Source organism: Gobio gobio, assembly GCF_949357685.1.
Source record: "Gobio gobio genome assembly, chromosome: 10".
In the NCBI taxonomy this organism is placed as follows: Eukaryota; Metazoa; Chordata; class Actinopteri; order Cypriniformes; family Gobionidae; genus Gobio; species Gobio gobio.
The window spans coordinates 33791713-33810073 of NC_137116.1; the positions used below are offsets into that span (position 1 = coordinate 33791713).

General features: G+C 37.6%; 1 protein-coding gene across 2 annotated transcripts in view; it reads right to left on the reverse strand.

The window, feature by feature from the left end:
* The window catches only part of ncs1b (neuronal calcium sensor 1b), a 55051-nt gene extending 37770 nt beyond the window's left edge, over positions 1 to 17281 (reverse strand). The window contains exons 1-3 of one of the 2 annotated variants that reach the window (XM_079828270.1): positions 17169 to 17281; positions 15003 to 15120; positions 13996 to 14149 (exon numbers count right to left, since the gene is read on the reverse strand). In XM_079828270.1, coding sequence (XP_079684396.1) covers positions 13996 to 14059 — 64 coding nt within the window. In that variant the 5' untranslated portion in view covers positions 14060 to 14149; positions 15003 to 15120; positions 17169 to 17281. Of the gene's footprint in view, positions 1 to 13995; positions 14150 to 14297; positions 14548 to 15002; positions 15121 to 17168 lie in introns of those variants that run through there. The other variant, XM_079828269.1, reaches the window with a different exon arrangement.
* Between the last annotated feature and the right edge of the window lie 1080 nt (positions 17282 to 18361).

Sequence of the window (18361 nt, forward strand, 5' to 3'; positions counted from 1 at the left end):
AAGTATGCCTTGGGTTTCAGAATGAATGGGTAAAAGTCAGGTGAAAGAAGTCAATGCCTCTATTGCCCTATGATTGGATTATTACTTTGTTCACACGATAAATCCCCCCTCTCGTGCACGTTCTGCATCCTCAAATTAGTCTGAATGAATAAATAATAGTGTTAATATGAATACTAATTAAAAAGTACAGTAAATAAACAATTAGATATCAGTGCTATGTCACATTAAATTCAAATATGAAATTACTTGAATACATAATCTATGAGGGTTTTGAAATTGAGGCTTGGTGAAATTAAAGGTACATTGATAAATACATTTTAAAAATTGAAATAATTAGAAGCTATGGAAATGAATAATCATAGAGAACACAGGCAAACCAGAAAATAAAGAACACAATGACAGTAAAACATAACTATAGAGACAAATACAATTCAAACAACAACTCCTCGGACAACACATAACATTACTCTCATCTTTACATTCTAAGAGGCAGCATTCACAGCTTTTTCAAAACTTCCCTAACAAACTCGAAGAACATGGCCATGCATCCATTTCTATGAGGATAAACTACTAGATATTTATATGGGTAAAGATGGACTATTCTGCAGTTATGCAATTTTGAATCTAAATGTTAAGGATTACCCTCTTGTGCGGTGTTCCCGGTCTGCAGTGGCCATTATCTATCAAAAGTGGTCCAAGGAAGGAACAGTGGTGAACCGGCGACAGGGTCATGATGCACATGTGGAGCGAAGTGGAGCTACTGTAGCTCAAATTGCTCAAGAATGCTGGTTCTGATATAAAGGTATAAGAATACACAGTTCATCTCAGTTTGTTGCATATGGGGCTGCATAGCCGCAGACCAGTCAGGGTGCCCATGCTGACCCCTGTCCACCACCGAAAGTGCCAACAGTGAGCATCAAAACTGGACCAAGGAGCAATGAAAGAAGGTGGCCTGGTCTGATGAATCATGTTTTCTTTTACATCATGTGGATGGCCGGGTGCATGTGCGTCGCTTACCTGTGGAACATATGGCACCAGGATGCACTTTGGGAAGAAGGGAAGCCGACGGAGGCAGTGTGATGATTTGGGCAATGTTCTGCTGGGAAACCTTGGGTCCTGCCATCCATGTGGATGTTACTTTGACACGTACCACCTGCCTAAGCATTGTTGCAGACCTTACACCCTTTCATTGAAACGGTATTCCCTGGTGGCTGTGGCCTCTTTCAGCAGGATAATGTGCCCTGCCACAAAGCAAAAATGGTTCAAGAATGGTTTGAGGAGCACGAGTTTGAGGTGTTGACTTGGCCTCCAAATTCCCCAGATCTCAATCTAATCGAGCATCTGTGGGATGTGATGTGCTGAACAAACCAGTCTGATCCATGGAGGCCCCACTTTCGCAACTTACAGTACAGGACTTAAAGAATCTGCTGCTAACATCTTGGTGCTAGATACCACAGCACACCTTCAGGGGTCTAGTCCATGCCTCGACCAATTTATCAAAAATGTTATCAAAGTAATTATATAATGATATCCCGATTTAATTCATCAAATATAAGCACAATAATATATATACAAAAATGTATATTTATATTTCTTGAGAAAAGTCCACAAACGAATATCCTTTAAAAGTAGTGCTTTGAGCTTGAATTTCACCGATGGTAGAGAAAATATATTATTAAAGTAAATTGTAAAGTAAAATATGTATGAGTCAGGATATAATTTTTTTCTGTATATAATTTTAAATTAATTAAAATTGATATAATTGAATCTACTAAATTATCATATTGACAGCCCTAGTCCATACCCAAAAATTCTCAAAAATGATCGATCAATTTGTTATACTGTAGTAGTTTCTTACAAATTAAACTAATTAAAAAGCATTCTTGTTTTCAATTATAGCATAATCCTCCTGGTGTGGATTCCTGTTCACCCTGTATCCCACCTCTATAGAACAGGCAAGTATATTTGACTGATTGGGTACAGACGTGGGCAACCTCATAAACAGAGCAGTTATTTGTCAAAAATACATGTTCTCTCATGTAACAGATGTCATTCTGGGTAAAGCATTATAAGGAGAAGGCTGTATGAAACTGTACCCACACAACCCTAGTGCTGGGATAGTAGAGTTATGTTGTTGCTGGGAAACAGCAGTAACCTAGAAGCTTGAAAACAATGACTGAAAAACTTAACCAACACAATGACACAACACATAGCCAAAAACAGGATGTCAAACACAGCACAGGTTTAGTTTAGATCTGCCAAATGCATCCAAATAACTATATACATTTACTTCTTCTGTCATGTTTGACTGGTTGCTGTTTGATTGGTTAGGGAATTCTTTGTTTGTTGATAATCATTAAAAGCGAAATATGGCTGTTTGGGGCTTAAGTCTATCACCGAGGAAAAGCGTTTGAAGATTTAAGTGGGCAATGTCTGTCTACCTTCCTTCATCCTGTCGCTCTAAAACCTCCTTTGGGATTGTTGTGCTTCATTTGTGAGAAAAAGATGAAGAGAAAGGGAAATGTGCCAAAATGAGGAGTACAGAGCAGAGCTTGCTGCATGGAATACTGTATCCCACAATACAATGTGCTCAACTTTAAATTTCTAATGTGACAGATGAGCCAAAAGTAATATCACCCACAATTTTTGACAGCTCTTTCTTGATTCTTATTTCTAAGATAAGAACTACGCGCCACTGATTCACTTCCAGCTTATAAAGTAAATGCTGAAGTAAGCTATTACCTTTGAATGAGACTTTATCTATTAGCCGCTATAGGTAAACAACTAGAAGACCAACAAAGTGCAGTAAACTGTAAAACTAGCGCAACTAACCAGTGTGAGCGAAGTGTATGGCAGACTGGAAAAATGTTGGTCTGATGAGTCTCGATTTCTGTTGAGACATTCAGATGGTAGAGTCAGAATTTGGCGTAAACAGAATGAGAACATGGATCCATCATGCCTTGTTACCACTGTGCAGGCTGGTGGTGGTGGTGTAATGGATGTTTTCTTGGCACACTTTAGGCCTATTAGTGCCAATTGGGCAATTGTTTAAATGCCACGGCCTACCTGAGCATTGTTTCTGACCATGTCCATCCCTTTATGACCACCATGTGCCCATCCTCTGATGGCTACTTCCAGCAGGATAATGCACCATGTCACAAAGCTCGAATCATTTCAAATTGGTTTCTTGAACATGACAATGAGTTCACTGTACTAAAATGGCCCCCACAGTCACCAGATATCAACCCAATAGAGCATCTTTGGGATGTGGTGGAACGGGAGCTTCGTGCCCTGGATGTGCATCCCACAAATCTCCATCAACTGCAAGATGCTATCCTATCAATATGGGCCAACATTTCTAAAGAATGCTTTCAGCACCTTGTTGAATCAATGCCACGTAGAATTAAGGCAGTTCTGAAGGCAAAAGGGGGTCAAACACAGTATTAGTATAGTGTTCCTAATAATCCTTTAGGTGAGTGTATGTGGGTAGAGGGGGTAGTTTTGGGGGGTTTGGTGTGCAGTCTCAGCCTCAGACGTCATGCCCACGGACCGTTGGCTGAACCTCTAATGCATATGGCACACTTTTCTGGAAACACTTGAGGAGTTTCGAAGTCGTCATCTGATTGGTTGAATTCTACAGGATGTTCGCGAGTCGTGTGTTGCGTTCTTTAACGGTCTGCCTGGAAACAAATGCCCAGACTCCAAACTCCCTCGTGGAAGAAGAACGCCATTGTATTTACAACTGTGACAATGAGTGCTTACCAGGATCAACTAAACGCTGGATTTTCAAAAGTATGTGAAGTTCGCGGCTCCACTGTGGCAGTAAACTTGAAAAACGTTCATGAATGAATAATTTGTAGATGCACGCCGGTCTGTTATTGCAGGGACATCGACTTTACATTTTCACGCCCCTAAACATGATGACACAGGAACAAAACTAACTGTGATTGGTTGCGTTATATGTTAGTCAAATGTCCTCTTAGACAGGACTTGACCAATGAAAGCTGCGATTGAGCAGAGACTGTAAAAAATTTTAAATGGACGTAATGTCCGTGATGTCACTCGTAGGTTTCTGAAGACAGTTTTGAAGCTTAAAGTCAGCCGCTGCCATCTTGGCAGCGCATCACCCTGGATAACTACCGGATGTGGATGGAGCTGATGTGGCGTGATGGCTAACAAACAGCAATCCACCTGTCATTCAAGTGGCCACGCCCTTAATTATGCAGAACTTTAAGGCTTAATATAATTTAAACAAATGAGTTATAAAAAAATTCACCCCCCTCACAGTTGTCATGAAGGGCAAAATTAACCATATAGATCAAAACCACAATTTGTACAAAATGTTTTTTTCTGCTGTAAAGTTGGGCATTTTAACATGGGGCTCAATGAGATTCTGCTCTCTTTTGGAGCCTGTCCCTAGCGGCCAGTCAATGAATTCCATTTTAAGTCACACAAAAAATGAAGCAAACATTAGAATGACATTAGCATTCGAATTTTGGAGGAAAGCCAAAGCTAACTCTGTAATTTTGGGCTGCAATGATTAGAAATAAGCTCGGCGAAATCCTGCTGGGACTGCTGTAGGCAACAAATGATGCATCTATGCTGCCCTTAGAAAAATCTACCAGATGGAGGCATTTTAGTAGGATGTTATGCAAACATTGGACTCGAACATGCCTTGATGCCTTCTTACCACTGTATTCTGCCTAGGAAGTCAACATTTTTAAGGTTTCAGACACAGTCTATGTGTGCAGACCCTCCTGTGTCACTATTAAACATCTGTATGAAAACGTTGCACATTTTTAAATGGTCTGCTGAGAGGAAATTGTGTGAATTCATGCTGGCTTCTAGTTTTATACTGAAACCACTCAAACAACTGTCCATCCATTTTATGAATGACTTTTTCTGTTTCTGCAGCCAAACTCTCTTTGTTCTAAGACCACTAATCGCTTGGAAAGCACACAGTGGCAAGATCTTTTCAGATATTGTTATGTGCCTCCTTGCAAAATCACAGGAAATCATTATTGAGGCGGATTGTTCTGATGGGGGTAAACAAATCATTTGTATTTCAAGCTTTGGAAAAAGAGATTTAGAAAACCGTGACGGAGAAGGAAATGACTGGCCCCTTCAGACATACTTTCAAAGCACAATAACTGTGGGCAATTAAAGGAACAGTTCACCCAAACAATGAAAATACTTAATGCAAACCTGTGTGATTGATTGACTTACTTCATTGGAACACAAAAGGTGACCACTCAATACTGAACGAGGAAGGACTGAATGAGGAAGGAGGGCTGTCCAGTTCCAAAATGTGCAACAAAAAAAGTTTTTTTTTTTTTTTTTTAAAAACACACTGCACGATTTTATACCCCGATTTTCACTTGCCAACAGATTTACTGAAAAATCGCAGACAAATGCCCGAAATCGGAGGCAAATCGGTGCTCGTTCAAGTGAGTGACAATCACGCAGTGTGCATTATCAAATTCACGATCTGAGAGAATCGACGATGTGTTGCCGATGCCTGTGAGAAATTTGGCATGCTAAATATCTGGACCTGTCTGCGATTCAAAATCCTGAAAATTACATCGGCGATGACCTACAGCCAATGAGAGAGCAAGATAAAGGGCAGTAGGAAGTTTGGGGAGGAGTTATAGACCAGAATATCAGTATTTTAATAGATATATTTACAATTATATAAACTATAAACAAAACACAAACATTTGCTTGACCAGCCACAACAGCAGCGCATTGCAAAATTATTTATTAACCTTTTTGCAGAACACACAATCCTTGCTCCCCATGTCACCCCAATAATATATATATTTTGATCAATTTTGATCACAAGCTTCTTGCGGGTTATTATTTTTAATAACAATTCCAGTCTTGCACGAGAACCCGTGATCTTGTGTTATTTCCTTATCACTTCTCGCATGTGTTTGGTTGTGAAACGTTTTTGGACCAGACATAGTAATGTGCACACAGCAGCAACCGAAAGCAACCCCAGATAGCCGTGCAGTGTGAAAAGTTATATTTACAGTTATACAATCTCAATCACAACTCTTATGACTTCAGTACACCTAGGGTGTGTTCACACTTATTCGGTTCTCTTGGTTCTTTTGGTCCGGAACAAAAAAGACACACAAATGAAGATCTACTGCAAGGAAACCCGGTTCTGACGCCTGCACCAAACTATAATGTTGCTCCAATGATGAGAAGAACCAGGTATCCTTGAGCAATCTGTCTTTTTTAAGGGTCGCATCTTGTGACATCACATCGTGTTTTTGGTTCCTTTAAATGTCTTTGGTCCATGCTGTGTTCATATTTCAAACAGTCAAACTACACCAGAGTTCATTTGGAAATGGTCTGAGACCACCTGAAAATGTGGGTCTCGGTTTGCTTGTTTAGTGCACACCAGGGATCAGATAGATAGCAGCATTAACACTTGTCGAATCTGGCTTGCTCAGTCGGAGACACTTAGGGTACTTTAGGGTTCGATTGACCTCAGAGTTCGGTTCGCTTAGATGATGTGAACGCTGTCTTATGAACTCGGGTGCGCACCTGCGAACCGTATCAGAGTCCGCTTAAAAAGGGTGATCAGGGGGTACAGTTCATGTGAACTCTAGTAGGGTTCGCTGCTGATGTGAATGCAATCGTACTAAATCGTGGAAGTGAACCGCTATTAAAGACGTATGCATTGATAAAATGTGTGTTTGTGTGTGTTTCACTGACATACTGCAAGCAGAGAGCTGTAGATCTCATTTCTGCTCGTCTTCAGCATTCTTTAGAGCATTTGCAGTAGCCTACATTCGCGGCAGATAGACGCAAATGCCATTAGGTACTGAAGCTTTGGAAACAAAACCAATGGTTCAAAAACAAAAATATAAAAGTGAGGTGAGCAACTCTATGCATTTTGCCGCCTTCACGCTCGCTGTCGTTACTAAGCAACCGGGTAAACAGCTGCTCCTTTAATGACGCAAACGCACCCCGGTTCGGACCCAAATAATATAATGGCAGCATGGATCAAAGACATTGAAACAAACCAAAAACTGAACAAGTGTGAACACACCCTAAGGTGTACTGAAGTCATAAGAGTTGTGATTGAGATTGTATAACTGTAACTATGACTATAACTATTTGCACTAAGCGATAGATGCTATTTACACCAAATGTTAATAGCAACTAGATTCTATTTACACTCATTGAAAATAGCATATTTTCTTAATGATAATTGCTATTTACACTAAGTGCAAATAGTGATAGATGCTATTTACACCAAGTGTAAATAGCAAATAGATTCTATTTACACTAAGTGCAAATAGTGATAGATGCTATTTACACCAAGTGTAAATAGCAAATAGATTCTATTTACACTAAGTGCAAATAGTGATAGATGCTATTTACACCAAGTGTAAATAGCAAATAGATTCTATTTACACTAAGTGAAAATAACATTTTCTTAGCGATAAATGAAGTACAAATAGCTGTAGATGCTATTTACTAAGTGAAATAGCATACTAAGTTGATATATTATGTTATATATTATATATTCTGTTAATATTGTATATTGTTGTTCATTAACAGGATGCAATAATAACATAGAGTGTAAAGATTATATTTATTAAAATTATTAAATTGATGCCGCCTTAATGGGACCATAAAAGCCCTCCCTACACCTACCCCTAACCCTACCCAATAAATGCTTTTATTATTTTTAAACATTTCATTAGGCACTTTATTTCCACATTTTCTGAATTTTTATTGAAAGTAAATGCATTTCTGGTGTGATTTGTGATGAGAAAAGAGATAAGAACAAACTCTGCAAAAGGCAGATCCGAACCCAATCGCATCAAAATCAAGATCCTAGACATACGCTTTACTGATTGCACCGAAGACGTTGAAATACAAGCGCTTTTTTAAATCTCGTTTGGCCCAACCAGGCATTATTAGGCAGAGCAAGTGTGAATAGCACTTGCCAACAAGCACCGCTATTTGCACTTGGTGTGAATAGACACTCCATAATATAATATGAACACAGTCCAGCGGGGCAGGGGGAGGGGGGAGCAATCGAACTCGGGTTCAGTCCAGGCAATCGAATTAAGTGTGAAAGCACCCTTAATATTCAACAATATTCTGTATTGACACCATATAACTGAACTTATTTAAGCTGGACAATGGCACTATTTTCTTCTAGAGCTGCTGTACAGCCAAAACAAACTTTGTTGCATTACTTTCCTGTAAAGCTACTTTGAAATGATCTGTATTGTAAAAAGCATTATATAAATATAGGTGACTTGACGTGACTTACTCAAATGCAATTCCGTCCGTTTGTTTTAATCAAACCAAATCTGCCAAGTATGAACACACCCCTAGAATATAGGAAACAACTTATATGCACTATACTTTTAAGATTTTAAGAAAACTCCAGTCCTTTTTAATTGTAACTGCATGGAAAAGAGTGACCTGTGTATGATTCAAATGTCTTGTGTTCAACAGAAGAAAAAAAAGTCATGTGACGGCATGAGAATGAGTAAATGATGACATTTGGTTAATTCTGGTGATTTAGTCCTTTAAGAGTTCACAAAATATATATAGCCACAAAAATTCTAAAGAGAACCTAAAATGTCAATTGTATGCAAATCTCCTAACTGAAAGGGCAAAACTTTAATGGGGCTATTGCGCTACTGCTCTAAGCGCTTAGGGATCTCTCCATAGAAAGTGCTACTGGAGCCTAATACACAGCACTTTAGTGAGATGTGAGCTGGCATTGAACTGGCAGTGATGCAGGCCTTTGTTTAAATTTGCTTCATTAAATCATCCAGGTCTCTAATGCCCACTACTCTAGTTCTTTGAAGCTACAATTCTCCATAGAACTGATACAATAGCTTACATTCGATCAATACCAAGAGATATGTCCTCTATTAAATAATCTAATGATTGCTATGAAAATGCCATCAGACAATTTTACATAACCCGACAGAAGAGATGTGCCTCATATTTCGTTAAATGCTACGGGAAATCTGTTTTAGCCAGTGTGCTGATTGATAAACTTTTGATCAAGGTCTTCCTGGCAGAATGAAAATTCTTCTGCCTACATTAAAATCTAGTCTGTATGCATGCACGCTTTCCTTTGCTTTAAAAAAAAAAAAAAAAAAAAAAACTCAATCATGTAGGCCACTCATGAGAAATAAACACTTGCAGCAGCAAGCCTCCACAGCTGTTAAACAAGTTAAGCTGTCCTTTAATTGACATAAACATATGCAAAATACAGACGTGAAATGGCTGAAACTGTAGCTTGAATCAGTCGGTTACATCTGGGATGGCAATAAAGAGAGAGAGAGAGAGACACAGGCCAGCTGTTAAATTTGAAGAAAAAAAAAGCCGAAGTGTATGGAACTGATGGTTTCAGCTAAATTTTGAACATGCTTTACATACAATATTTGCTTATTAAAGCGCAGGTTTACGATTTGATTAATTATGGTACGATTTGGAGGTTTGGATAAATCATGGTGAATCAATATAAACCAGCTTAGTGGTTATATATCATCTCTACACTGGTTACCTATTAAGTTCCGTATCAATTACAAAGTATTGCTACTGACCTATAAAGCCCTAAATGGTTTAGCTCCAGTGTATTTAACGGATCTTCTATCACCCTACAATCCATCGCGCTCTTTAAGATCACTAAACTCGAGGCTTTTGGTCATTCCTAGGATATCTAAGTCCACTAAAGGAGGGAGGGCATTTTCACATTTAGCTCCTAAACTCTGGAATAGTCTTCCTGATATTGTTCGAGGTTCAGACTCGCTGTCCAAGTTTAAAACTAGATTAAAGACGCATCTCTTTAGCCAAGCATTCACATTATAAATACGTTTTATACTACAGTTAAATCGGATCAAAAGCATTAATATTCTGAACAGCAGCTATGCTAATTATTTCCCATCTGCTTTTCTGTTGTTTACTGTGATTACTGTTCTTTTTAATATTTTTTAGATAAATTATGATCAACATTGTTCGTTCCTGGTCATCCTGTACTGCAAAAACAAATGTATTTAAAGCCTGAATATGTTCAATAGCTTTACTTCTTCTTACAGTACTCCCAGACAATAGAGCTAAGGCAATACTAAAAATACACAATTAAAGACTTATTTCTGATTAAAACGTAATTTCAAGCTATGGGCTTGAGCTCACAGAGAGTTGAAAGACGTGAAGGAACAAAAGGAGGAGAGACCGATAAAGGTTACAAATGGGGATTGGAAGAAAAAAACAAAAAAAGAGGGAAAAGATAAGGGACTGCTGAGGAGAGAGAGGGGTAGGCAAGAGGGATACATGGATAGAAAGAGAAATGCAATGTCCTTCATTGCAAAGCAGAGCTGATAAGGCCTTAATTACAGTATTCCATTCCATGCTTACAGAGAGGCAATTAAATGGGAGAGAGAGACTTAGACAGAGCATGAGAAAGAAAGAAAGAAAGAAAGAAAGAAAGAAAGAAAGAAAGAAAGAAAGAAAGAAAGAAAGAAAGAAAGAAAGAAAGAAAGAAAGAAAGAAAGAAAGAAACCGAGGGGCATGAAGTCCATCCCAGCACGGAGGCACATTTTCCTGCATGCTGCAATTTCCTGCCCAGCGCCTTTCCATGTAGCGCCCACCACTGAGCCCAACGCAGAGCAGACACCATCATTAGGAAGCCATTGGCTGTCACTTCCCATTCTATATTTGCATGACTTCAAACCAGCACTGCCTACTTAAGCGCATTTACTGCTTATTAACACAGACAGTATTTACTAACAGTGTCTTGGCTTCTTTTCATAAGTTTGATGAAAATCGATCTGTTTTATATCAGGCTTCCTAAAACACCTTTAAAAGGAACACTCCACTTTTTTTGAAAATAGGCTCGTTTTTCAACTCCCCTAGAGTTAAACAGTTGAGTTTTACCGTTTTCGAATCCATTCAGCCGATCTCCTGATATAACTTTTAGCATAGCTTAGCATAGATCATTGAATCTGATTAGACCGTTAGCATCTCGCTCAAAAATGACCAAAGACTTGCAATATTTTTCCTATTTAAAACTTGACTCTTTTGTAGTTACATTGTGTAACTAAGACTAACAGAAAAAGAAAAGTTGCGATTTTCTAGGCCGATATGGCTAGGAACTATAATCTCATTCCTGCGTAATAATCAAGGAGTTTTTGCGCAATTATATTATGCAGCGCCTGAAAGTAGTCCCCCAGCACACGCTCTGTGCAAGCAGGTTGTCACATTGGTTATGTTGGAGGAAGTTAGCCTATTTTCAGGCGCTGCGTAATATTATTGCACCTGCTGCCCCCATAGTACGGCACAAAGTTCCTTAATTATTACGCAGGTCAAATGAGCGCAGAATCAACTTTGCGCTGCTGCCTGTAATCGTGCCAAAGATCAGACAAATTTCCACATGCATCTTGAAAAGTGGATGTTTTGGAAAGTGCTGAGGCAAGTTTTTGTGCCATCTAGTGGTTTAGAGGAAAATAAAATCAAAGGAGCCTTTTACCCCCTGGAGCCTTTAGCCCCGTTGTACCCTACACTTCTTGCAAAGAAAACACTGCTATTTTTACATAGTGTAAATAGAATATATCACTATTTTCACAGTGTAAATAGAAGATCGCTAAGAAATGTTAGTGTAAATAGAATCCATTGCTATTTAAACTTAGTGTAAATAGCAGCTATTGCTATTTGTAAATAGTATCTATAGCTAAGAAACTATGCTATTTTCACTCTGTGTAAATAGAATATAGTTGCAAATAGCCGCTGCCTCTTTTTTTTTTTTTTTTTACAAAGTAACCGCAAACTTCTGGCCTGGTATGAATAATATAGTGTTATTAGTCGTTTTCGTGGATCCGTGTGAAGAGGTGTTTTGCTATGTTGTCTTAGTCTTAGCGTTTTACTACGTTGTCGTCTGTATGCGAAAAGCACAATGTACGTTTCTAGTACATCATTGTCATGTAAACGTACCCTTAGCTCCATCCTTGATCAAACTCACCTGCCTGTAACTTTCCAGTAATCCTAAAGACCCTGATTAGCTTGTTCAGGTGTGTTTGATTAGAGTTGGAGCTAAACTTGGAAAGAAAGTGGGCCAGAGATCTCGAGGGCCTGAGTTAATGCTGCCTTCACGTGCTATCGGACATTTCATAATTCCCCATACAGAAATCGTGATTACGAGCTTGTTGCATTCAAGTGCTTTGCTGTCGGAAAGAACAGGAATCATGGAGGACGCCAGGTTTATTCTTGCCTATTTATTGGGAAAATCTTATTAAAACCAACATTATATGTAGTGTCACATGCACTGATTACCATATAAACATTTACGATGCTTTCTAACGATTCTGTAATTTCGGTCAAATTCAGGCTATTTTCACTGTGAATAAAACACACAATACGCTTCAAATGATTACTTGTCCATTTGGTGAATTTGGGTAACAAAATTATTTCCGAACTTCCCAGTGGTAAACACGACATCAGAGGGCGTTCATTTGCAATTTGCAATAATTCCGATAGCAGGTGAAGGCAACATAAGAACCCCTGCACTAGACGATAGAGTGAATGCATAGTATAACGGCATTGTCATTTGGGACACAAATTATCTGTACCGACATGTGTTACCAGAGTTTAACTGACTCATCGATAAGCTCCCCTTCCCCCCATTGATGTAAATATTACAAATCAAAACTGAGGCAGAACTTCTCACAATCAACTGAGGAAAGAAAACATTGAGTCACTATAAAAAGTGCCCAAGAAACAATGTTTTACAATATTTTGGGATACTTTCTAAAAAACATATACAGTTTTTTATGCCAGCGCATAGCAATTCATAGAAATGTGATGAACAACAATTAATTTCCACAAAAATAGACAGCCAACTAATGAAAAATCTCAGTTAAACAAATGCATTGAATCGAGTCTTTAGCATTTGTCGATACTGTTGTCATTTCACTAGTTTTAGAATCAAGACCTAGCTCAATGTGTTTACATATATAGCCTATGCATCCATGGAAACACAATCTGCTTCACTGACAGAGAGCAAGCCACTTTCAGATATCTCTCTGGGCAACCACCAGCCTGATTGCATATCTCAAGACCGACCAATTTGCATATTCATAAAGCTCGAGTCCCAATTGGAGGGCTTTTAAAACATGCTGATTAGGCACACTTCCAGGCATCGGCTAATCTCAATTTGCAATGCCACAAGATTTGTGATTTCTTGTGACAAAATACATGTGGTATCAGCCGCGGGATCTTGAATGCAGTTTAATTATGTTGTTTTCAAACAAACTCAGCTCATTTTTCTCCACTATTAATTAGTGCATGTGCAGGACCCAAGTGGATAAGAGATAAATAAAAGCACTTTTAATATGGCCAACATGGCCTTTTTACTCAAAAGCTGAAAAAAAGAGATTACGGTCACAATGAAAAAAAAAGAACACTGATAAACAGCATGCAAACGGGTAAGTGTGGCAAGCAGCGAGGCCAAGGGACGGTGAGAAAGTTCTCTCACGGAGGAGCTCGGACAGTGAAGGACGAGAGAGGACCAGGCCTGGATTTTATGTTATGTTTTGTTTACGTTTTATTATGTGTGTGTGCGGCAGCCATTCGTGAGGGGCTGCCTGCGTTTTCCTTTCAGTTTGTTATTTTTGATTAAAGTCTTTAAACGTTCGCCGGTTCCCGCCTCCTTCTTCCCATAACAACAAACCTCGTTACAGTAAGAAAGAGCATTTTTACATACACATTTAAAAAAAAAAAAAGGTTTTACTGCCATCTATGATTCCATGAAGTACCTTAAACGTCAATGGAACTTTTTCATTCCACAAAAGGTTCTATACAGTGGAAAAAGGTTATTCAGATTATTAAAAAGTTCTATTTTTTTCCAAGGAATTGGTTCTTTGAGGAACCCAAAATGGTTCTTAATCACTGCATGAAAAAGAATACCTTTTGGAGCCTTTATTTTTAAGAGTGTGGTCAGAAAGTACTTACAGTAGGTCTTCCTGGTCAGGTCCTCCACCACCTCTGGTTTGAGCTTGCTGTTTGATTTCCCCATGCTCTCCAGACCTCCTCCAGATAGTTTGTGTGGTCCAGCGTGGAACTGAGCTGTACCAGAATTCACCAGCTCTGTTCTACTTCGTAGAATCTTAGAGACCCAAAGACATCAACACAGTGAAAAACAGATCAGCGCTGCCAACAAATCCAAGGAAATCCATCCATTGTGAATTTTCCTCTCCTTTTTTGACTTTGTCGGCTGTTGTAAGATCTAAAGTCACTATTAGGATCCCTCTTACCCAGCAGGTCTCTCAAAAATCCATCCTCAATTACAGCCGCCTCTGACAAGTCCTTTTGATCTATCGCCCCTCACAAAAAAAAAAAGCCCATTCATTTGGCCGCCTGCATGAATACGAGTCTCAGATGCTAACCGCGTTCTGTCTGATTCTTCAGCGGAGAAAGCAAGGCTTTGAAATGAATCAAAGTGCCAGTGGTTACAGGAGACACTCGCTCGCTGTGTTCTGCGTGCTCTCTCGCTCACACTGGAGTGCCAGTTCTCTCTGGCTCTACACCCACCCTCCCTCCCTCTTCTCTTCTTCTTCTTTTTACTCCCTCCCTTGTCTTGTTAGCTCCGAGAGACTCTTAAAGGAGATTCCTTGCTCTACTTGTCTTGGCAGCTGAGATGAGAGGTTTGGTCAAATTAAAAGAGAAGCACAGACTTAGTCCTGCTTGATTTTTAGCATTTCACGCTTTGGTAGATGTCGTTCTGGTAGATGCTGACAGGACCTACAATAATACTAAGCCCTGGATGTGATTATTGATGTATCATTGAGGGCAAAGATATTGTAAAAATGGCAAAAAGGCTAGAACGAAATCATATGGTGAACAGAGCAGCTCAGATCCGCCGTCGCTGACCGCATCAGACAATACGTGGAAGCCGGAGATAACCAATTTTTCTGTGTCTCAGTCTGCTGATGGCACTCTTTCTGACAAAAGACATTCACCTTCTCCTAGTAACCGCTGTTTGCTTATCTCCAGGACTGTTCTTCCTCACACCTTCTGTAGTTCAGAGCCTTAACTCCTGTTCGCCAAGGTCTGGTTGTCCTGAGAAACCTCCAAACACTGCGGGAACAAACAGCAACAAGGTCAGACAGCATTGGAAGATAACAACAGTGTCATGAGTCTAGAAATCTTGATAGACCCATTGAGAGATAAGGGGGAAATCGCTGACCACACACTCTCCATGCAAATAGCTCTCACACTTGACTTTCATGAGAACGATTTTCTTCCTCAGCCTGTGTAAATGGCACAATGCACTGTTCCTCTGCCAGCACTGTAAGTGCATCGATATCCTAAACCGGTGTCAAAATACTGAATAAGTCAAATTAAGTTAGACGCAGTCTGAAGGATTCTATATTTGGTTAAGAGTTGTAGAGTTCAGTTATACTGATTTAGCTACAGTATGTTTCAAACAATATTGCTTGTTCTGGGAGCTAAGAGGTGATAAATAAACAAACATGAATCAAATATTAATGCAAGAAAAAAAAACATTAGTATGGATAACTCTAGGCTAAACGAAAGACAAAATTTTTCCTCTGATCTTGTTATCAGTAACCGGAGGGGAAAAACACTTTGAAATGTTGGTAACACTTATGTAACAATGTATTAACTAACCTAACATAAACTAACCGTGAGTAATTACATTTTGTTAATCTTTGTTAACGTTAGTTACCAAGTACAACCTTTGATTTGAATAATGTATTAGTAAATGTTGAAATTAACATTAACAAAGATTAATAAATGCTGTAGAAGTGCAGTTCATTATTAGTTCATGTTAACTAATGTAGTTAAGTAATTTTAACTAATGAAACCTTATTGTAAAGTGATACCGAAATGTTTTGAATCAAAGCACAGAACACACAATTAGTTCACATTTCACACAGGCCCTCCAAAACAAGTTGTGAGACCAAATATTACATTATAGTCTCAATGCAATACCGAGCACCGAAGCTAATAACCTCCTTACAATCACTTTTTAACTCTTTACAGTGCGTGATAACTGCCTGCACAAGCCATAAAATGCAACATCTTGTAGCCAGGTGAAGAGATGCATCGTCACCTTATTAACTGAGAAAGAAAAATAATAAATAGCTATATTGCTTTAAGTATTGTGTAAGTATTGTTCATCTTTAATTGCTGTGACATGGAGGAGAAATAGTAAAACAAAAGAAACATAGCTGAAATGACTTGCTCTTTTAACAGATCAACCAATATGGGTTTTTCTTCAATAGCCATAGTGATACCAATATCTAGAAAACACAATGGCATATGCCGATATACACGTACACAATAAAATTGACATACAACAATATATATAGCCTATATACTACAAAAATATAAGCAAGCCTATACTCGTTTTTGGTAGCTTTAGTTGGCATAGTAAAGCTAATGTCATTATATAATGTATTATAATATAATAGGCTAATATATGATAATATCATAACATAAGCAAAATATGGTGATACTATAGCCTATAATGTTACAATTTTCCTTCAATGATAGGCTATATTTGCACACTATCTGCAATTCTAATAATATCTAAATAAATAAACGACAAAACTTTTAAACTGTTTGAAGGACATAATTCATTTTGATTTAGGCTATAGTTTTATATTGTTGTAACTATGGTATTTTTGCTGCACTCGATGTTACCATAGTAATTTTGTTGGAAGGGGCGCTCTCACACTGAAGATTTGAATGAACAGCAACCCGAGGTTTATTGATGAAACGACGTATGTTTATACTTTTACAGACATTAAAACGATAATAGCCTAAGGGGCACGTTTTGACAGATGCTCAGCGACCGCTAAGTTACCACAGCAAAACGCTACACTGTGAACGTAGTGTAGCCTACGTTAACGTTACCTCTCTAAAACATAACTGGTATAGCCTACTGGACTGAACAAAACCGCTAGCCTACCTCTTATTTTCTTTCATTGAAAGCTTAAACTTTTAGCTTTGAAACTTGATAGATGACTTGTATCCATAGGAACTCTACCAGCACGGTGAATAAGGGCATCTTGCCACCACGCTACGTGTCACCTTCTCCAGTGTCTAGCTGTTAAAACGCATTATTTTTTGAATGAAAGTCAACGTCATATGGCACTTACCGAGCCGTTTCTTCTCTATAGATCGTTCTCTCACAGTGTGTGTTTGAATTTCCTCCTGCTCTCTCTGAGTGTCTGTAACCTTCATTCAGACGGGACTTTTCTCGCAGACTCTCCAGAGGCTGGGTAAACTAAACTCACCGCTCTCCATTAACCCCTTGTTTCTCTTGGTGTGGAGAACTTAAGTAGATCATTCACCTTTTCTTCAATGGGGACTTTTAAACGCTATACTAATAATAATAATAAATACAATATATATCAATTATTCAAAAAAAAAAATTCAGCTGTTAAATTTAAGTACACAATTAGATAAAATAACAATTTGAGTCAACCAATTACCAAGCAATGCTTAATTTTGTTCAGTCTGTGGTGTAAAAGGTCGCATTAGCAATTAAATAAAAAACACTTAAGCAAAACATAGTCAGGTCAAAGCGTCTGAATAATTTTGGTCCCAAAGTTTTATCGATTTTACTGGTAGTCCACTGTATGAAGAATTGTATATGTCACAGTTTACATTATTTTGCTATACTCACTTACATAAATGAACTATAGTGTCCTGCACCCACAAGTAAAAATAAAAAAAATAAAAATAAAAAATAAAAAAAAATAAAAAAAAAAAATAAAATAAAAAAATATATATATATATATATATATATATATATATATATATATGTATATATGTATGTATGTATGTATGTATGTATGTATGTATGTATGTATGTATGTATGTATGTATGTATGTATGTATGTATGTATGTATGTATGTATGTATATATATGTATATATGTATATATATATATATATATATATATATATATATATATATATATATATACATATATATATATATATATATATATATATATATATACATATATATATATATATATATATACATATATGTATATATGTATATATAATATATATATATATATGTATATATATATATATATATATATATATATATATATATATATATATATATATATATATATATATATATATATATATATATATATATATATATATATATATATATATATATATATATATATATATATATATATATATATATGCTATTTATTTATTTGGACCTGTGGCCCATATATGTAGCAAAAGCTGCTCACCTCTTGAGAACCATCTGTAACCTGGATTTTTTAAAAGAAGAAAAAAGGAGAGACCTACATATCCACATC